Source organism: Ptychodera flava, chromosome 9 (genome assembly GCF_041260155.1).
Source record: "Ptychodera flava strain L36383 chromosome 9, AS_Pfla_20210202, whole genome shotgun sequence".
Classification (NCBI taxonomy): Eukaryota; Metazoa; Hemichordata; class Enteropneusta; family Ptychoderidae; genus Ptychodera; species Ptychodera flava.
The window spans coordinates 9,279,385-9,302,579 of record NC_091936.1 but is presented as its reverse complement, the minus strand read 5'-3'; the positions used below and the strand labels follow the sequence as shown (position 1 = coordinate 9,302,579).

General features: G+C 36.8%; 1 protein-coding gene across 2 annotated transcripts in view; it reads right to left on the bottom strand.

Moving 5' to 3' along the window:
* Window positions 1-22,260, bottom strand: part of LOC139139930 (neurogenic locus notch homolog protein 1-like) — a 34,837-nt gene extending 12,577 nt beyond the window's left edge. Inside the window, exons 1-10 of one of the 2 annotated variants that reach the window (XM_070708894.1) lie at window positions 22,033-22,260; window positions 17,714-17,863; window positions 15,971-16,120; window positions 10,913-11,146; window positions 9,335-9,523; window positions 8,024-8,221; window positions 3,816-3,929; window positions 2,858-2,989; window positions 1,952-2,151; window positions 54-240 (exon numbers count right to left, since the gene is read on the bottom strand). In XM_070708894.1, coding sequence (XP_070564995.1) covers window positions 54-240; window positions 1,952-2,151; window positions 2,858-2,989; window positions 3,816-3,929; window positions 8,024-8,221; window positions 9,335-9,523; window positions 10,913-10,976 — 1,084 coding nt within the window. In that variant the 5' untranslated portion in view covers window positions 10,977-11,146; window positions 15,971-16,120; window positions 17,714-17,863; window positions 22,033-22,260. Of the gene's footprint in view, window positions 1-53; window positions 241-1,951; window positions 2,152-2,857; window positions 2,990-3,815; window positions 3,930-8,023; window positions 8,222-9,334; window positions 9,524-10,912; window positions 11,147-15,970; window positions 16,121-17,713; window positions 17,864-19,364; window positions 20,438-22,032 lie in introns of those variants that run through there. The other variant, XM_070708893.1, reaches the window with a different exon arrangement.
* Between the last annotated feature and the right edge of the window lie 935 nt (window positions 22,261-23,195).

Below are 23,195 nucleotides of genomic sequence, written 5' to 3'. Positions count from 1 at the left end.
CCAAACCTATAAGTCCCCCTGGACTGTGTCCGTGGGGACTAATAATAAATTACCGATAGTCATTGTTGCATCCTTTTTGATGACTCCTCCTCGTTGAAATCCTGTACCACTTTTCTCAGATACACCATCTTTGTAAATCCTCCAGTCACCACTTGCACTGCTCCAAGTCACACAGATGTGATGCCAAGTACCATCATTAAGGGAAACTGTTGTCACTAACAGCTCATCGACAACTACCAACTGACAGAAATAAGAGCATTAAAATATTCTTCATTTGTTCATTCAAATTAACAAATGTAAGTAGGTACTGTACTTTAAAATATTCCAAACAAGTTTTTTGGGTTGTTGCAGGGAAGCATCATACAAACAACTTACACACACACACAAAATACATGTAGGTACACATGTATGACAAAGTATCATGAAATTAGAATTGTCTTTGCAAATGTTCCTCCCTGATTTTGCAGCCATATACCGTTTATTCAGTGTTTTAATATTGCAGGCTATAAAACAAATTTGGTTGAACCAATTAATGCAACTCGGACATTGTAAATTTGCACACATACAGAGGTAAACACACACACATATATGTGTACATATGAAGTAAAAATCAGTGGTATATTAACCCTATTACAATGGCCTAAACTCCTATATATATGTAGGTGTAGCTCAGACTGGTAATCAGAAAGTCAGGCCTGAAAAAGTTAAGATGTGTACATTTACCACAAAGTTAATTTACCGGTACATGACTACTGAGGTGCCCCAGTGCCACTGGCAGTCTCTCCCTCCTCTTGCAGTTTAAGAAGGACTCACAAATCATCCAGTCTAGCCGTTATCACTTAATTTCATAATCCTAATATTCTTTATTTCTGTTGCAAGTTGGACAGTATGGAATCAATCAACATATAGAGTTGGAATATGTTTCATCCCAATGTTCAGTTCAAACAAAGAATCTACTGTCTCTGCTTTATCATGTTATGACAATTTTCAGTTCCAACACAGCACATACCATACACTGTGCTAGTCTCGCATGCCAGACCTCGAAACCTGCGTGCGGCGCGAGCGGCGAAGCCGCGAGCAGCGAGTAACCGCAGGTTACGAGGTCTGGCTAAAACCGACGTGCTATATATACTGTCCAATAGAATGCTTCGAAAATCGGCTGGATGAAAGAGTACATCTGTTGTTTATTCATGAATGTAGGTGGAGCGTCTAAAAATAGCCTTTTGAATTTGACTGAATGATTGTGTCATTCATCCAGAAATGTTTCATTCGAAGTAAACTGCCTTACGTTGACCTCAGACAGTACGGCTTCATGAAATCACGGTTACGCTATCCCCAGTGGCCATGATGAAAAAAATCTGCAAAAATGATCTATGCCGTCGAAGAAAGTGGTGATGGACAGCCTGAGCAGGAGGTAGCCATGACAGATTATCTGGACGGAGATGACGTTTCCGTGGATTTGCCGACAAGATATGGCCAATCTCTAATTTTAAGATTGCTCCGGCCTTGCTTCAATGCTTGCGATTGCATTTTGTTGATCGTTGACATCCTCTATGGAGTTTGCTTTTTCGTTTTGCTCCGTTCAAACGAAGCTCAGATTTTGGCCCCATTCAACTGCCGATGAGCTGGTGGTAAATGGCCTCACAAATAAATTCTCGCCGTAGATTTTCGCTTGTGTTTTTTCGGCACAGATATGTGAAACGTGGTGGACAAGTACAGTGAAAATGCGTTATGGCCGTCTGTACGCGGTGGTCCAAAGTTATACTTTTATTAGCATAGGAAAGACAGCCCACTTTTGACGTCATCACATTCCTGAGCAGTTGGTTCTTGCCAGACCTCGTAACCTGCGGTTACTCGCTGCTCGCGGCTTCGCCGCTCGCGTCGCATGCAGGTTCGAGGTCTGGCATGCGAGACTAACACTGTGCATACCTGCATCAGAACAGCAACTTACCTTCAGATTTCTGCAATCATACAATGCCAGAGCATTAGGCTGTGAGGAGGTACCCAATGTGAAAATAGTTCCCGCATTTGTTGTATCTCGTGTTTTGATCCACACACAGATGGAGAACTGAGTCAAGCCTGGCAGATCATTTGTTTCAACATATTCCGCAACATCACCAGTGAAGAGTAAATCATAGTCCAGTGAATTGCCTGAGATAGAAAAGTGAAGAAAAGTTATACTGTCACTTTGCTACAAATTTCTTTCTTTCAAAATATCAGTTGACAATCATAAATAAAAATCAACTCCATGACTATTGCAACGAACACATGATTCAAACCTGATATACCAGTGTATGCTTTCAATCGATGTTGATCAATGCATCTTTTAGTGTTTACTATTGATCAGAAACTGTGCACTAAGATTATGGGTCAAGTAGGAAATGTTTCTGTTCATGAATCATTTTGATAAAAACATTTAAAAAGAAGCCAAGCCACTGAAACTGGTACCTATTGTAGCTTTTCAAGATGGTAAATAACCAGTTTCTATGCCATAATGATACTTTAAAAGCAATGACGGTATTTTGAGTTGGTTAAATATATGTATGGTGTGGGTTTCAACACCTCCACTGTGAGAAAGTTGGCCAGTTAGTCTTTTCTTCTAGGTGAAAAATCAAACAAATGAATTCCGTTGCCATGAAAAATGAAAGTAGAAACCTGGTCTCACATTATGGCCTGCATTTATGGCACTATGATGCAAGTTTTTAAAAAAATTCTGACATATCATGAATTGTATACAGATAATTTATGAATGAAAAGAGAGGTCATAAGCAAACAAGTATGTGTTTTTTGGTTTGCCAGTCAAATTTACCAATACTGATGGTGAGTAATTTTTCTAGAGCAATTGACATGTACTTACGCTGTAAGCAATCATCTCCTGAGTATGATGGATTACACTGACATCTATACCTAGCTATCTCATCATGACAAATTACTGAATTCTGGCATGGGTCACCGCTGCATTCATTAATTTCATCACTGCAAGTTTCTCCTACAAAATTGAAGAAATACAAAAAAAAACAGAAAAATGTCATGGACACAAATTATTACACATTTACACTTCTGCCTCACATTTAAGTGTGCGTGTAAAATTGAATATCTCTCAAAATGGAAAAAAAACACTTTTCCAGCTTGTTTAATTTGAAGTATTGATTGGAATGCATGATCATAATGCTGCCTTATGCTTTACTGTGGTAACCTCCCATAAAACTGAAAAATTACAAATACTTTTAGGAAATGCAACTCATAAATCTGTCTGTCCATACACATTCCAAAGTTATTTTAAAAAGTGACAGACATACATGAACATTGCACACCGTTTTGAGTTTTCAATATCTATGACTTTGAGGCAATTCATTTCCCAAACTGTATTTCAATTGTTACTTGTGTGAAGATATACAGCATCAGTCAAAATATTATGGACATATTTTTGGTTTAGAGATGCGTGTGATAGGCTGTTGTAAATTATTTTCAAGGCAAAGATAAGTGTATGGCCAAATTTGTAATAGGTTCAGCATGAAGACTGAATAGACCTATATGTAGCTAATATGAAGCAAAATTAATGTTGCTAAATGAGGAAATGGATTGAGATACTTTTACTGCCTCGTTATTTACCGTAACTATTGATGTGTTTTCCATTTATAGTCAAAAGGTAGAATAAGTCCAGACTAAAATTTGTTTGTCAACAATTGAATATGTATATATGTACACAATGTTTGTGTTTTCAACTAAGGATATTAACTACAAAACCATCACACAATGTTACAGTTAATGTATACTGTACATGTATACTGTAAATGGAATGAGCAACAACTAACCTTCATAGCCAGGGGGACAATCACAAATGAAACCATCCTCGTCATCTTGACATGCTGCTCCGTTCTTACAAGGGTTGGACAGGCATTCATCGATTTGAACATCACAACTTGCACCTGGACCAGAAAATGTTATACTAATTTCATTTTGAAAATGTTAGAAGCACAGTGTAATGGGTAATGGGTAATAAGCTTAAGGAACGTTACTGACAAAATTACTGTAGAATATGTCCTTTGGGGATGATATTCAAACTCCAAAATTTTAAACATACTTTTCGGATGTTGATGCCGTACAGCAAACGAATGTGGGTGTCTTTACCTGTGGAAATTGAATCTATCAGCACTGATTATATGTACAATGTAACTTTTTTGTTAGACAACGATTACAATAAAAACATGTTCATCTAATCTCCCTCTACTCCAAAAGTGATACATACATATATATATATATATATATACACCGGTATATATATATATATATATATATATATATATATATATATATATATATATATATATCAGGGCTCCCGCTACCTATTCGCCAATTCGCCAAATGCGAAAGAAAGTTAAAAATGGCTACAAAAATTCCTGTTTGGCTAATGTAGTGGCTATTGAATTCTTAGACCTCCTCAACAGAAAACTACACCTAACAATAAAATGTTGTAAGATGTTGAAACAGTTTACCCTCCTTCCTACAAAGTTGCAATGTATTGAAACAGTTTAATCTCCTTTCTACAAAGTTACAAATTCCCTGGTACGTAAAACAAACACTGTTGCTGTTCGATACTACAATACATCATGAACGTAAGGTCCATGAATACACTGAGGCCTGCTTTGCCTCTGTGAGTCCTGGGTCGTCCTGGAGTCTAACAAAAGTTTTACCTACTTTGCTGTATCAAAATTTGGCCTGCAACTACTCAGTTTGATAGTAAAAACCATAATTTCAAATTTCAAAGGAAACTTCACAACAACGGAGCCATAATACAAAGAAAAGGAGAAAACTGAGGTTTTCTGAAAGGTCAAGTCTGGGTCATCTCATCATGTGATGTCATGCATGAAGACCCCCTAATTACACAATTATGGTTCACAAGAAACCACCTAGGGTGGTCCAATAGGTGAAAGGTAATTTTGCTGCCTTTGGCATTCAGCTTGACTGACTCCCATTCGGCCTACTTTCAAACTGCTATAACTTATACAAGAAGTTATGTGATTCTGAATGATTTTAATATTTTTGTAGATTCCACCAGTTTGATAATCTAGAAGTGAACATCACCAGACATTTCTTGATGATATCAAAATATCAAATGAAAATATATCTGGGCTAAAATGTTATCATAATCATTAAAACAATGAATGCCCTCAAACAATGATATCGTTGTGTCTTGTTTTACAAGAGTTTTGTTTGGCCCAGTCCTTTTTGTCTCAAGAAAAGTACTTCAAGATGCTATTTCAGCCTGCTTTATCACAACTATGATATACAAGTAAAACCGTGCCCTTAAATACCACAATAATCGTATGTACACTGCCATATATTGTGCTATACCATAAATGCTGTCTTCTGCATGGAAAAATGTTTTACTTGTGTGGCTCAAACATTAAGGTTATGGAAGACTGCATAAATTTGCCACAAGAGAAGCCTGTAACTTATGACAAGCTATCATACTGTGAATACTTACTGAATGTGGCAGAAATATTCAATCTGCACCTCTTGTAATATACACTTAAAATTGCTACCAGATTTTTAGAATTCAATTGCTACCTAATTTTATTTCTGGTGTTTAAAGTTTACCACCAAAAATGAGAAAGGATTTCTATCCCTGAAATGTCATAAAAACACAGATTACAAGTCATCGAAAGATGACGTGTACAGTCCCCGCTGTTTACATTGTTTGGAATGTTTAGTAGCTGTAAACTACTGATAATTGTGTTAATGTTGAATTCTGAGTATCATGTCAATAACATTCAACATCTAAGAATTCCTGGGGTTTCTGCAAGCCCTCGAGGCAAATATCTCCCTTGCTCTGCCGTACGGGAAATCGGCAACACACGGCCCTTCCATTGAGAGCAACATCAAATTATCTACATTGCCGTCGGAAAATCTACTACGGGCTCCTGTTTTAGCAGCTGAAGCCCTTTTCGCATGCAACCAAGGATACAGGAATTACTACTGCAATACATGTCAATTGTCGAACTGCAGGAAACCTTTCCGCATATTCTTGAATTAGCAAACGACATGACTCCGAGTTCTCAGCGTAAACTTCGCTTGTCTGAAGTCGTTTCTAAACGCGTTGCCGTGAGTGCTCACGGTTTACGTAGTCTGATCCAAGATGATCGATGAAGTTTCAAGTGCCTCGATACCGTAGTCACGGAGTTCATTGTCAATCTCTTGGTATTTACTTGCATTTATGACTTTGTCAAGACACAATGGGATATTAGTACATGTAGTACAGTTGGCAGGAAATCGCTCCTCCGTTCGCTGTATCAAATGTTCGGCGCGATGAAGCTTCGACGCGAGTTTGCACAGGCAAAGCGGATGACGCAGCTCTCATTAGCATATATCAGGTCATGTGGTTGGCTTCGATTTCTTCTCTGAACTCGCGTTCATGATTCCTTTACATCTAACACTGTCCGTAATTCTGCGATGGTCGACTGTATCATTGGTTGTATTATCGAAAGTTTGCATTCATGATTCCTTTACATCTAACACTGTCCGTAATTCTGCGATGGTCGACTGTATCATTGGTTGTATTATCGAAAGGTTTGCATCCTGACTATGAAAGACAAAATTACATTGGTCAATGATCGGCATCATCAACATGCATGTCATGGCTATACGAACGAATATTGTTTGCTTCAACAAGCCGTCTGCAACGTTGTTATTTGCGGCATTCATCACCAAACTCCAAAACAGTGCGGGCCTTCGCACCGTTACGCTCCACCAAGGGATAGCCATCGGGCAGAGCATGGCTCCTTCAGACTTTGAAAGTCGACGTTCTTTCTCGAGTATTTTATTTCGATCCCGTACTAGCCGTTCTTTCAACTTCCGAGTAGCGAAAAAAGTTGAATATTAATGACGGTTTTTCGGTACTGCATTACTCTGCGGACGGCATCATTCGTGGCCAATGCAGTCGACGTCGAACACCGCCTTCATTTTTTCGTCCCGTCATGACGGTCCGACTGATCCCAAACAGATAGATAACTTTGTCAAACAGCCACATTTCAGAGCACGTGTTCACTGCATGTGATCACCAGCGATTCAAATCGTCTGACCATACCATTATTTTACGGGAGCCCGCATAAACAACCGTAGTGCTTGTCAACGATGACGTTTAAAACTGACGAGATGACATTTTTTGCAAATTACTAAAGCTTTCTGTGGCTCTCGTTCATCACGACAGACAACGCTTGACGTCTAAAACTCCTAAAACTGACCAACCGAAACCGTCACCAGTCCTGCGAAATACCTTTTGGAATCGACTACAACCTTTGCTAGCGTCTCCCCCATAAATAATCGTACAGTCCGGTGATTTACGTCATCAGTGTATTTACATGATCCAAACATTGGCTTCAGATTCGGATTCAGAGAAAAAAAGTCTGAATAAAAGACATCAAGAGTAATTTTGGTGACTAAAATTGAATTATTTTGAGATAATAAGGACTGTGCATCAAGAGACCATATGGTACTACATTTATGCCCAGTTACAAAACGATCGCTTCACAGATGCCACAGAAATCGTTGATGACAGGTGCACGGACGGAAGGACGCCGGGACGGACATGACCTAACCCATTAAGTCCCCGCTTGCGGGGACTTAATAAATGCAAAAACTAAACACATATTTCGTTAATGTAAAAACCATCATGAACATCATACAAAACATCTTGATTTGTAAAATTAGGGACTCCTGAATGACGAGAAAGCTGTTGCCACACTTGAGATCATAAACTGGCTAAAAGTTACTCAAAATGGCTAAAAGATTTTTGATTTGGCTAATGAGTTGGCTAATCATTTTGGTGACTTAGCGGGAGCCCTGTATATATATATATATATATATATATATATATATATATATATATATATATATATATATATATATATATATATATATATATATCTGTGCCTGTGTGTAAAGAGAGCAAAAGAGAAAGAGTGAGAGAGAAATACATACATAAAAATCATAAAAATACTCAAATACACAATAGATTTCTCACCAATGTATCCAGGACTGCATGTACAGCTTGAGATTAAACAGACACCTTTGTCACAACTGGGACACAACTCTTTCAAACCAGTACACTGACTTCCATCTCTATCTTCAGGACATATGCATTCAGTGCCACCACTGACTAGGCTAAGACACACACTACCTACTTGGCAAGGGCTCTGTGAGCAAACACCCAGAGTGTCATCTGTAATCAAGGGGAAAGACATATCCATGTATACGTATATTTTGGCATATCGTTTGATCCACTGTTAGTTTTCTGACTCGGATGCATCTCAATTTCCCCCTACTGATATTATAGAGAGAGTTGACTTTGGTGGCGACCATTTTCTTGCCACACAAAGTAGTTATCATAATGTAAGTACATGTAGAAGAACTAAACTTTATACTCTCATCATAGGTCTACAAACTTCTTTTACATAATGCAAGATTAATGCTATGCAAGCAGAGATACATGTAGACCTGAGGGTGTCAATATTCATGTTCATCACATATTCCAATGGAATATTGCTTGAGAAGTACAAGTATACAAACTATTTATAATCTGTAAATTTAAACCTTTTCTGTTGTATGTTTGTGTCAGTAATATGATTTACTGCTTGTAATTACATTGATTCTAATAAAAGCACTGGTGATAAAACATGGCATCTTGTATATCTACATTTTTTTACTGCAAAATTTATTGTATACCATCAACAATAAACCTTATCATTAATTTTCTATTATCTTAATTTATCTAACTCATATGAAATGTGCTCCTATATTGGTATGTGACACGATACATCCAATGTTACTTGTAGGATTTTGAAATACACGTAATTACATCTTAGTACAGCTGCCGTACAGAGGAATTAGCCCAGGAGGACTGTTCAGACTGTCAAATTTGTACCTAAATTACTTTCCTGGTCAACCGCTTGTGTGGCGTCATTCTTAAAGCTCTAAAAATAATGTAGTTTACATTACTTTTTATGTAAGAGTGGAAATTTAATTTTTTCCTCAGCATAGTAGCATTTTAGAATTCAAGAGACTGTCAATAAATGTTTGGTATGCAATTCATTTCTGAAGTACCCACATTTTTTCTTAATTTGACTGCTGAGTTTGATTTTTGAAAGAGAAAAGTTTAAAGTGAGGTAAGTTTAATTTGAGTAAAAGATTAAGTGTTTCAGTGTCAAGGGAGCATACTACCTTCATCTGAAAGCTCCATTTTTGTCGATCAGGTGTATGGTGATATCTGATGGAACAAGTTGACAATTACAGAATGAACTGAACTCTTTGCCATGGAAATACATGTGTAACTCACTTCTACACTGTCTTGGTATACCACTCCATATCCCATCTAAGGTACAAGTTCGAGTCTTGTCACCAAATGATTCATACCCTTGTGAACAGTTCACAGTTACTGTGTCACCCACATGGAATGAAGTGTCATTCCTTGAATATCCAATACTCCCACCATCTCCAACATCTGGAATAGCTTCACAGGTAATTTCTGTAATTCACAGAGAAAATTATTGTATTTTAAAGTTATTTCTTGTTGACTGAGGACATCAAGGTGGCAAGATCTACTCTGTTTCCAAGTTTGACTTGCCTGTCATATATCATCAACAAACCTATTGTGTATAGACAATATAACCTTCAAATGATCCCCTAACATCAGGTAAATAAGTATGGTATATACGCTATTTGCAAACATATTAGAAACAGACTATAATTATAAATTAGCTTTCATACAGCCTAGCGGTAGAGTCATATAAACTATTATAAGGGACATAAATCTTTTTTATGTGTTCCACATTGTAAATAACATGTAATTAACTGTGACAGCAGTACCTAATTGCATTATTCATAGTAATTTTGTAAGTTCTTAGGGTATATACTGGGTTTAGCAGGGTGATAACATTCTTCTGCCGATAGCACTTGAAAACCTTGCAAACTGTAAATTTATTACATAAATATGGAACACTGTATGGTAAAATTATTTTCCAAAACACATAGCAGGAAACGTTTTGTTCAGAAACAAACAAAAAAATCAGTTTTTCACCTCCGAGTCTGTCTTCTCAAAATAAGACAAACTTTTTGCCCACACCAATCTAACTGCATTATGAGTCTTCCCAGATGAGTTAATGTACAACTAGGAAAATACTATACTGATCTACAAATTGTGTCAGCTAGCTCACAATTAGTGGTTCTCATCTTGGATAAAAAGGATGCCTTTTGTGTTCAGCAGGTCCAGCTAGAACGTACAGAAGATGACGTTATGCAGACAAAAACCTGTGTGTACAAGCATGTATGAAATACACATTTTCTATGTGCATTATTGTGCAATGTGGTTTTGTTTGCACTGTGGTCAGTTTTAGTATTCAAGGTTTAACCTATTAAAAAGTCCTGGAATAGGATCTACCCATCAAATATACCAAATTGTCATATGATTTAGTATTGATGTGCATCTCAAAGTGGAAGTGAAAGTCTAGCTAACACTTTTCCCTCTGTAACTTTAAAAGGGCCGAGATCATGTGCGTTGGTTATTCAATATGAACAACGCAATTAGGTAACGATAGTCGTGCAGTCAGGGTTATTATTTGAGAATAAGACACGTACTGTAGCCCCTTCTCACCCTATCTCCAAATTTGTAATTCCGACATTTATTTTCTAGTCATTTAAAGGGATCATCAGATCTCTGATTATTTATCTAATAGTTTCTTTTTGATTTGATGCCTGTATATGTACGTGTTACAACCCTGATTAAACCAGGATGAAACGATTGAGGATGAAAGGTTGAAAAAAATGTCTAATTTTCTTATGTTTTTTGAAGACACACATGTATGTCATAAAGCGATGTACAAAAAGAAAGCTTATCGAAAAATCGCACAGGTAATACCTTGACAAACAGGCAGATCTCCATACCAATATGCACTACCATTGCTGTGAAGTAGACACACCATAGCATGGGTGGAAACCAGTCTGTATTTACTGGAACACTGAAAGTGACAGGAACTGCCAACAGTATTCTGACAAGCTTCAGACTTGGGGCTGCTAAGCTTTGTAAAGACAATCCCATCAACGTGATAACTCACTGCATTGGGTACATCTTCTAATGGATCACAAGATGCCACTGTGGTGAAAATACAAAAATAATAAAAGTCAATGAAGTGTATTTTGCCAAGGTCAATATCATGGTACTCTAAAACTATGACAGTCAAGGCCAAATGTATCATGCAACATTAAGTCAACATGCCAACATTTCTATTGGATGGTTGTCAAGGAATCACCCAGTCGGTGGACTATCCATGGTACAAATACCATACAATTCATTGTAAAATATGTGTTACTAAGCTGCTATCATTTATGTCATAGATTTTGACTGTTACATTGTATCATTTTTTTCTCTCACAGTAATTTGTAGAGCTATCAAACAGAATGTGATAGTGAAAAGTTCAAATCAAGAAAAATATGAACAATTATTCACTGCCAGGATAAATTACAGTAATTTGCAGTGTCAATACCCTTACAATATACAACTGTACTGCTTTGTAAGGTCTTCTACAAGGATCTTTTGGTTATATGAAGATATTTCAATCATGTATAGACTGTAGAGAAAACTTTTCCGCTAGGGTCTATGTTTTAACTGACATTAAACCAAATTTATAACTCTTGCTATCAACAATCAAAATGCAAATTCTGTTGAAGCTATCCTCGCAGAGCCAAAAGAACATTATTGCAGAGTCTCTGCAGCAAAATGAAGACATTTGGATCATAAACCACACTTGTTAATGGATTGTTGCAATCAAATTTTGTGTGTTTCATCTTTCATGAATTGTAATTTGACAATAAGCTGGGAGCACAAGACGTCTGATATTTTGCTTAATAATCTTATTTCAAACTGATCTAAAATGTGATGAGTGACAACACAAAAGCTTAGGACACAGAAACAAAACAGATACATGCACCTCTAAGATGAAAGTTAATATACTTTGCTATATTATGAGGAAAATTAAAGCTATTTTCATGAATTTAGGCCAACATAAGTACATTCTTTGTTTTATTCTTCTCAAATTTCAAAAAAGTAGACAGGTATTAAAGTGGTTGGAAAACACACAAAAAAAGTTAAAAGCAAAATCAACGTGCTATTGCTTGACAGGTTTCTCATACAACATCTAGAGGGTACCAGATTAACATCACCACAATTGGTTCAATGGCTGGAATCTGACTGCTGTAATGAAGTCTTTTGTCACTATTTAAAATGTACTGCCAACGATGGACAATTCTGCCAGAAAATGTCCCTGAAAACCCATGTACACAGATGAACAACAAAGAATCTACTCACTTTATGCTGCAACATCAAGATGGGAATCACCATGCAGTACGTCACAATGGAAACTTTCTAATTCAAAAACAAGTAACTTTTATTTCACGCATATTTGAACTTCAACACTGCCTTCATACATGCATGTACTTGACTGTATTAAAACTGTCTACCACAACTTATTAGTTTTAATGAAAAAAAGAAAGTTAAAGTTAACTTTTTCTGCAGGTTTAGAATGAAACTGAAATTGATATGGTATTTCTGAGGACTAACAAAGAATCGTTTGAAATTTTTTTATTGAGTCTAAAAATTTGTCTCTTTTATACATTTATACATTTCAATCCTAGAAAAATATTACCACATTTACACCCCCTCATATATATATATATATATATATATATATATATATATATATATATATATATATATATATATATATATATATATATATATATTATTATGACTTAAACTTAGACACATCTGTCACATTAATAAAACAGACAAAACTTCATAGCTCGCAATAAAAAGGCTTTTAATAATTTTCAAGATAGCTTAGTAGGCATTAAAATGTATTATATTACCATGCCCTGCCTGTTGCATTTTGATTGGTCGAGCTGAACCACGTGACTGACCACAAATACACAGTAATGGTTTGTTTTTATGCCCGTGAATATGAATAATAAGATTAACAACTCAAAGTATCGTAACTTTACAGCTCAAACGTAAATCACAATCAATCACAAAATAAAATGGAGCACTTGTGGGCCAACTTGTCGGCCAATACTTTTTTCTGAAAATATCTCCGGATTTGACAATTTTTTACAGCGCGCGTGACAGTGCGTCGCGTATTGCTCAGTTCTGGGGCCCAGTTGTCGTTCGCTCCGGAAATTTTCACAAATTTTGATGGTTTTCTTCGGTTCGTTGATAATATAATGGAAATAACAGACTCCACTCTGACCATTAACGTTTATTTATGGGCGCGGGCTCGAGAAAGCCAAATTAACGGGCTCGGCAAGTCTCACCCATTAATTTTTGGCTTTCCTCCCGCCCTTGCCCTTAAATAAACGTTAATGGTCAGCGCGTCGCCCGTTATTTCTATAATAACATGTCTTCAGTAGAGCTTGGGTAGTCTTGACTTTTGCCTTTCTTATTGTGAGTTTTGTAAGTATTTTGAGTTGGGAAGGAAATAAAATATTCTGTGACTGAAATATAATTTATCGTTTTAAGCAACTCCTATATTTTGTATTTTAATTTTGCAATAGGGTCGACTCCTGATGATGCAACAATTCTATCATTAATATGCAAAAAATCTAACTTTTATACTTCTTTTTATTACCGGAAATTCACACTTTTCATAATATTAACAGAAATGGTGAGATTGTAGCTTTCTCACTTCTGATTTTATGACAGGAACTAAAATTACCGTAAAGACACACCACAACTTCCACAAATAAAAACAAAACAAAACTGACAAAATTGAAGTAGAATTTCTGTTGGTTGGAACCAATGCCCTAGTGCAAGATTGCTATATTAAGTAACAAACCTCAATTGACATATGCAATATAGCTGTGAATAATTACTGTGAAAATCCCTCAACATCTAGCATATTACCTCCTCGAAATTTAAACTCTGGCTTCCGTGTTATGCAGTATGCTATCGGATCATGTCAACAAAGCATTTCTGGTCACACTTAAAAAAATACCTGCACGTCATGAATTCCCGCACTTCACAATCAACATTAGCTTTGGGGGAGTTGCCATCATTGTCAGCTCTACACAACGTGGTATTGTAAAACACCACACCAAGTGCTTAAAGCACCATTTTCTACTAGAAGTTGGAAAACCAGTGAAATAGGAAATACTGGTTGACCACAAACCAGGGCAAGGCTGTTATATATTTTACAAATTTGTCATGTCCTGCCCTAATTTATTTTCTAAGCCTAAAAGTGAACAATGCAAGCAGTGACTCAAACACATGACCTGCCTCCTTTAACCTGTTCACACTGACGATAAGGAGTGTTATAAACACTTTAGATTTGTTAGTAAGGCCATTTAAAGAAATTTTTTTGTTTGCTGTCCTTGGATTTTAAAAACCTACCAGCCAGCCAGGAAAAAAACAAACAGACAAAAACACAAATGGATTAACACACATGTAAGTTCATTTTTATTTGGTTTCCTTTGGAAAAAGAATATTTTTATTTGTAATAGTCTTAACAGTGTGTTTGTTTTCTTAATTTTCTCTGAAGAACTACCAGCACGCTATGGCAAACAAAGAATTTTATTTAATGCACCTCACAAAGAAAAACATGAAACTGCTGTTTATGCTTGAATACGTATACTGATTTGGATTAGACAGACTTATGTTCCATGTTTGGGTTGCTAATAATAAGTCTGAAAAGTTACGATTTCATAGAGATACAAATATCTGAAAACTTCAAGCAAACAAATGCATATTTGGAGGACACAAGTGGCTTGGCAAACATGTATGCTCGTGTTGGCCATTATCAGAGTTAAACAACATGACTTGTTGAGGTTTTTTGACTGACAACTGTAGAAACCACAACTAAAATAGTGTAATGACACAAGTTTGTACAATGTACATAAAAAAATTACATGAAAATCATGCGTTTGACAGCTTTAGCTTGTCTGACACAATTGCCTACAAAGGAGAAATTAAGACAACCTTTCAACTCTATGTAAATTTTACCAGGGTCATGTTACCTGGGTACAGTTGTGTTGGAGGACAATAGAATTGGTACTGGGGTTCCCACATTACTGAAACATATCTTTCCAAACTTAGCAAAACACTGTTGTAGCAAAGAAATTTATATGTTTTTAGTTATAAGAAACAAGTCCTATATTCAGTATTTTTATTGCACTTGTACAGAATACACAAATTACTGACTATTTCAGCATATTGTTGATACTGGTAAGGGGGGAAATCTGACTCCGGTATCTAGAAATAGCTGCAGCTAGGCTTGATATCTATAAGCTACACTGTATTGACCCATAAAGTACGTACTCAGAAGAACTTCCCTATTTTAACTCAAACAATTGTTTCGAAATATTTTGCTACTGTCCTGGTTCTTATTTAAAGCTTTATCACTGATGACTGGAGTGAAAATTTATTTACAAAATTTCTTCTGGCATTTTTGCCTGATATGCCACAAACTACAACATTGTGGACTTGTCTTGCCTTTAAGATAGTAATTGTGTCTAAAACTCACAGAAACTTTCAAACCATTCTCTTACCAACAGTAAAATCAGGGGTCAATGCATAAAGTTTGGTACTATGTATACAGAAGCAAATTAACAAACATTTGCTGTATGTAAAATTCAAGATAGCTGCCATCCTGCGTTAACTCTATAGTAAACAATAAAATTTTCAATTTTCGAAAAACTAAGATGGTTAATTTTTTTCTTACTCCACGAGCTTAAAAATGAGGCTCTACAAGTGATAGATCAGAAAAGAATCATAAAAAAGTGACAGTCTGAATCTCTATCACCGAGGTGCATTCTACCTTATACATGTATATATATATATGCAACATGTGATTACAACTATCATTGCAAAGCTTATTTAAACTACTGGCATAATTACTGGATAAAAATTACAAAGTTTGGTACACTTTACCTGTACATCCTGAACCATCATCAATGTTACCTGGTGGACACACACAATCACTTGCATTGGTGGCTCCAACATGGCTTGTTGTCTTGTCATTAGGACAAGAAGTGCATTTCCCTGGAATTATACTTGACCTGTAGCTACCCAACGGACATGCTGAAATATAGGTGGAGTGAGATTTATTTTTATGAATAATTATGATATCTATGGTAATTATAACTTATTGCAAGGTTTAATAAAAAGCAACAATGGTACATTCAAAACAATAATTGAAATTTTTTTTTCAATTCTGTGGTAAATATGATTACTTGAACAATTTTATGCCATACTGTGTACAAATACAGACCTAGGGGGTCATTTCTATGTATTTTTATCATCAAAGGCCCTGTAAGATCATGAAAAAGACAGTACTATCTGAACAGCTCTGAGGATAGGGTGTGTATTCAGTTGTGCTTTCATTGCATGTAAGTGTATTGTGATAATGGCAGCAAATCAGTATACACCACACCCAACTGTTGTGTTGGCCAGTGGATCTTGAAGTCATACATTTTTTTTCTGATATCCTTTGTCACAAATTCACATTCAAGAAAACAATAACTCTGGTCATGTGGTAGCACCAACAAGTTGGAGATAAAACAGCAGGCAGCCCTCACATTCTTAGTGTCATAACAATAATCAATCAGATATAATCTCGCTTGCACATTCAAAGGTTTAATTAAGTTCAAATTTAAAATTGGATATTTAAAGCCATAAAGTCAACCAAACTATCCATGAAATTGAACAATAATTGTGTGCCATTTTATATATATATATATATATATATATATATATATATATATATATATATATATATATATATATATATATATATATATATATATATATATATACATACAATGTATATATATATATATATATAAGTATACAGATCCCGTTTTATATATATATATATATATATATATATATATATATATAATATATATATATATACATACAATGTATATATATATATAAGTATACAGATCCCGTTTTATAATTATATATATATATATATATATATATATATATATATATATATATATATATATATATATATATATATATAAGTATACAGATGTCCTTGAGGGAAATTACAATGCTCGTTGCTAAAGCAGAGCATTATAAACAATAACACAAAATTACTTCAAGTACAAAGTAATGTTATCTGTTTCAAGCAATTTATTTATTTATATTTATTTATTTACTTATATTTATTTATTTTTTTTTATTTAGTTTTTATTTATCAAATTTTAACACCACCTACAAATAGAATGGTACATTCCGATCATACACATATAAGAGTGTTGAGCTTTCACTTCTTCTGTCTGAGGATGCATAAAACTTAATCCTTTGAGGGCTGTAATTTTTTCTACCAAAATTTTAGTGTACCATTTTACCAATTTTTATGAATGTTTCCTTTGTTTTGATAATTTTTGCACGAATGCACATCACATTTAATTAGAATTAGCTACAGTTTTTATCAAAATTTTGGCAAAGCTCTGAAAAAATTTGACTGGAGTATATATTGTAAAGGCGACAAAAATTGACACTTTGGCGCTCAAAGGGTTAAGTAACAGATATCATTACTTTGTACAGTACTTGAAGTGTGTATATATATATATATATATATATATATATATATATATATATATATATATATATATATATATATATATATATATATATATATATATATATATATAGCCTCACCTTCACATACTGCTCCATTACCATGGTAACCAGCACCACACCCACAGTGGTAAAGTCCAGTATCCAGCCCACACAAACACACAGCGTGTGAACTGCAAGTTGAGAAACAATTGTCTCTAACTGACTCGACCCATCGTCCTTCTTCTGAATCTACAAAAATACCAATGAAACACGTCTCACAATTGACCAATGAAAACACGTCTCACAATTGACCAATGAAAACACGTCTCACAATTGGGTAAAGTTGTATTCTCTAATTTGATTCCTAAGAATAAAATCATCATGGTGTGATATTGTTTTCCAACATGTTTACATACATGTAATCTTCTCCCTGGAACCAACCAGCTCCTCGCACCCCTTCCCCAATCCATAACTGAGGTCTTTCCCTCATTCTCATTGGGAATAAGCAGCAATAAAATACATGTACTTTTCTGTAAAGGGAGAGGGTTGTCATAACTCCGCCTAAAGGTCATATGGGACTCATATGACCAATGTACACACTGTATCCAAGGTACATTGGTGATTGATGAAGTTAAAATACAAATGTATGTTTAACCACATTGTAAAATTTAAATGTTGGAGCTCAGTATTGATTTGATGCATCTCTATAGATACTGTGCATGAAATGCATTATTTGTGAACAAGTCCCACAGGTGCAGTTATTTATGATGACCCTCTTCCTTTAAAGGTATACAGTCGCCTGTAATCTAAATATGCCCATATATGGTCAAAGGGGCATTCCCTGGTTTTAAAAATGCTCATGTGAGGGCGCTGTTTTTAAAAAGCTGCTACCCGCTTAAAATCTGTGATTGGTTAGATTTTCTTCCATGGTAACTGTGGCAAAATTGGAACAGGTGACAGTATACCTTTAACATTCTTTGATGTAATGGTGTGCACGTTGGGAAAATTTTTTCTATTATCAGTTAGGTACAGTCCATAAAAATAGCAACATTTTGCAAAATCACACCTGACTAAGTAAAAGTTTTAAAAGTTTTAAAGAAAATGAAGGTTGGAGGATTGTAAAAAGGATGGTTCAGGTTATAATAACCAAAAGCTTTTATTTGCTCTACTTAACTATCAATGTAGCGAGTTTTGTTTGTTTCTAATGTTTGGGTGTTTGTCAGTTTGGTTTTTGTTTGTTTGTTTGTTTTACAATATCCGACTATAGAGTCTGTAGCGGACAAAATGGTTGATGTAGACAGCCTAACCAAGGGTTTTCTCTCGACTGCAAAAATGCGCAAATTGCGCATTTCGAGCCATTTCCTTCACTTTAAAAGTTACAGACAGCGCGAAAATTGCGCACAAAACAAGATATTGACCCAAGCTGATAGTGTAAGTGACCTGTAAAATGTCAAGCCTGCCCTCCTAATGTCGATGAATGGGGGCAGATATTGCCCCTTTCAGTGAAAATGCAGAGAAAACACTGCTAACCTACAGTTTTACCTTACATATGTATATATTGACGCTGTACTGACAACGAAAATTTCATCCGGAGAGAGAGAGAGAGAGAGAGAGAGAGAGAGAGAGAGAGAGAGGAATGCAAGTGGCCGCGTAGGCGCAGGGCGGAATTGCAGCCAACAAGTAACTGTGGCTTCATTTATCGTAATTTTGCACAGCGCGCGTATTCACCCAAACGATAAACCATACATACCATCGGCAAGCGTTACAACCAACTGTTGAAAACTGTCATACGTATCGAGGTACATAGCATATCTGGTTTCAGAAACCACGGACGATAACTCTTCCTCATTGGCATCAAGTATACCAAGTGCGAAAATGTCAACTGGCAAACTTCCATTCCAACTTAGAGACATCAGTTCACGGCTGGCGACTTTTGGAGGCTCCCCGATGTTGGATTTCCCGACTGCGATTAAAAATATCGCTTTTTGAGAACGTTCGCGACTGTTGAATAAAATATCTCGAGCTTCCCGCAAAGCGTCCGTAGTTGCAGTCCAGCCGGATGCCGACACTCGCGAGATTCTGTCGACTTCCGATAACAACTTGCATTTGTCGAGACTCTCGGCCCTGCCATCCGGGATAAAATTAAAATCCACTGTGGCCATTGTGTTGTATGTCACGACAGCAACCCTCGTCCGGTCTTCCTGGATTTCGAAGCGAGTTAGCAGACTTTTCACAAACGCGAAAACAGTATCCGTAGCACCGGGTATAGAGTAAAGACCTTGAGACCGTTCAATCACAAAAACGACGTCAACTTTCTCTTGAGACTTTGCGAGAAATCGATTTTGGATCACGTCTGTTATGTCCCCCATGTCAGTGAGAGTACTGTGCACCGCACAAACTGTTGCATAAATCAAACATAGAGTAATTACTTGTCTTTTGAGAAACATTATTGGAATATTAAAGTTCATATGTTCACGTTTATAACCATGTAGAAACAGTATCTCCTAATTAAATACCAGATTGTTTCCGGGCACTTCAAATACTTGACTGACGACGCACCGCAGTGAACGCGGAAATAGTTCAGTAAAAATTCTTCCGAAACGCTGAAAGCTTGACTGTAATCACTGGAACAAGGAAAGCGTCCTATCGAGATATCTCTATGAACATATGTATGTCTGAAGTATTAACAGCTCTCTGATTTCAACGCACTTCCACCTGTATGAGATCGGCCTGAGTACTGCTAGAACTTGCCACTGACACTGACGTCGCGATCGCTGCCTTGTTCGATGTTCGTGTTGTCACGCCAAGGCCCAGGCTGGCAGTGAGATTGGGGTCAAAATTTACATGTGAAAGGATTCTGAAACTTTGAATGGCTAATCTAATTGGTTGTGATATACATGTAAATAGAGTCACCTGAGGTCACTTTCCTTTTCATGGACCCGTACCAGCCCGAACAACCGCGTCACGGCGAATCACCGGTACCGGGGAAGAATAACCGGGGATTGTATGGAAAATATCGGTAATATTGTTGAGCTCCAACTCGTGTCAGAAAGTGCATCTAGCACTATGACGCATGATCCACAATTCCTCCACACACCGCGGGAGGGACTGTGATTTTAATCGAGGCAATATGCTGTTTACATCATAACCTACACGTAACACACTCTTTCCCCTATACCCAGTAATCTAGGTATTTATAACGCTAGTCCGTTACGCACTTGTTGCAAATTGTCTACCGTATTACTCTTTCGAGTGCAAAACGTTTATTTTTGCATGAAACGTGACACTATATTGTTTGACCTGACACATAAAACTAGATGCAGGATTTGCTTGATTGTATAATGACACCCAAAGCAACAGTTTCCTCCTAAATCTGGATGTATGTATAATATCTCAGACTGACTGTTATGAGTCGATATAGATTGAAATTTCTATAAAGTATAATTAAGCCTACACCTCTCAAGACCGATTACTGTTGCTATTTGGTTGTTAAGTCTGCCTAAGTGATGATATATTTGTCGTAAACACTGAGATATCTTCGTTTACTCGGATAAAATTTGACAATTTTACAAGAAAAACGGTACCGTTGTAAAGTCTTTCAGGGATTTTACGGAAAGGTACTTTTCAGATATTCTTGTGATCATTTTAACCGTGACTTAAAAAAGTGTGGCCGGACTCGGAGTCGCATCATTTTCATTCTACCGTGTTTAGATGTTGCTGCTGTTATTTTGCCTTTTTTCTTGCATAAAGAATCTCTTGTTTGTACAATGTCGTGAAATGAACGACAAACCGAGCTCGAGAGGAGAGCTATTTGCAAGACACCTAAAGTCAACAATTGCATTGGGTCGTAAGGTCATCATCATTGGGGCAACGTGCTCACTACTTCTGTGTCGTGACTGAAGGATCATAATACGATTCCAGGACAACTATCATTATAATACCCACAAACTATCCACAAAGACGAAGGGTCGTGTCGTGTTCCGCTCGAAATACTTCAACGTCACCACACTGCATGCTGCATGACGAGTGACTTCCGTGTCAAAGATGGCGGCATAGAAGTGCCGGCAACTTAGCATTCCACACTGCGTACCAGTGCAACTACAATATGGTATACATCTTGCGGTGTACTACACCGTCAATTTCATTCACACGATCACACCCTGCGCCGCCGGCCCGGCCGAACGCTGCGAACGTCATCTTTGATGCAGAGCGACATTCAATGGGCACGTGCAAAGACTTTGCTCATGCCCGTCATGGGCAAACTTTGTGCAGCTCCGTATACACATGATACACGTGACAGATGAAATGACTGAGACACGCGTTTGCAATGCATAGGTACAGGGCCTAAATATTATATAAACGGATGATGAACCAAAACATGCGAAGGATTGAGTACAACATTGAAAACGAAAGCTTACACTACTTCAGCTGAATTTCAATCATGATTTGATTTGATTGGCATCCCCTGCTCGTCTCAGATCGTCTTGGGTTTTCATCATGATCATGCTACCATGTGACACCATAAGCTTAACGATCACGACCATCTCTTAAATCACCCAAATTCGCTCGCACAATCGAGCCCTTCAGCCTGCGTGGTCATGCATGTCCCGGTACACAAACGGCCTGACATCTTTTTTGCAGTTCGACTCTCGTCCTGAAGTGTCCTTGATCCTTTGTCCAACGGTGCATTCATCGATGCTAGTCTGGGCTTCGTCTCGTACGCAGGCCTGTCTCGTACGAACACCGCCTGTCTCGTACGTTTTTGTTCAAGGGGTCATATTTCAAGCGGAAGTTTAAGAAACTCCCATGGGTCCCAGTTACGCCACCTTGCGTCAAGGATTGAACACTGACTTGCCCCTTCGACGCTCTGTGTCATGTCAGCAGTGTTCTGATATTGGTACCGCGGATGGTTTGCCTACGAAACAAGGTTCAAACAGATAAAATACAGTGGTTTGCGCTACTTGTGTAGTTAAGACAAATATCTGGTTGTAAACAATACATCATTGCACATTACAGACACAAACGTATACTTTGACAAGTTAGAACGCCGGATGGGGGAGGGGGAGGGAGGGAGGAGCATGACATGAAAGAATCTTTCTCATTACAAGAGGCCTGTACTGGACAATACATGAACAGTTACAGGTACTATGAAAGTTTTCAAATTACTAAATAAATGTAAAATATAATTTTTTACAAAGTTTCGTATTGCACACAGCATCATAACAAAACCCTTTTTTGATTTTCAGCGCATTTTCCAAACGTGCATAGAGATGGATCTCGTTACCACAACATGGATTAAACTACTTTTGCAGCCATGCTAATATTAGAGGACAAAAAATTCACCTTATGATGATAGGCCAATGGAACAGTGAACAAAGTTGAATACAAATTGTATGACTGCAAAAGTGTTTGTCAGATTTTGACTTAAGGTGCACTAGGTTGCAATTGTACCTTGGATGAGATGATGGGGAGTTGCTGTGTGTTCTAAATGAATAACCTTAAGCTTGCAATTGTGAATCTCAGCCTGTGTGCCACACTGTACATCAATCGATGCTTGAAACTTGTCTTAAAGGCGGAAGTC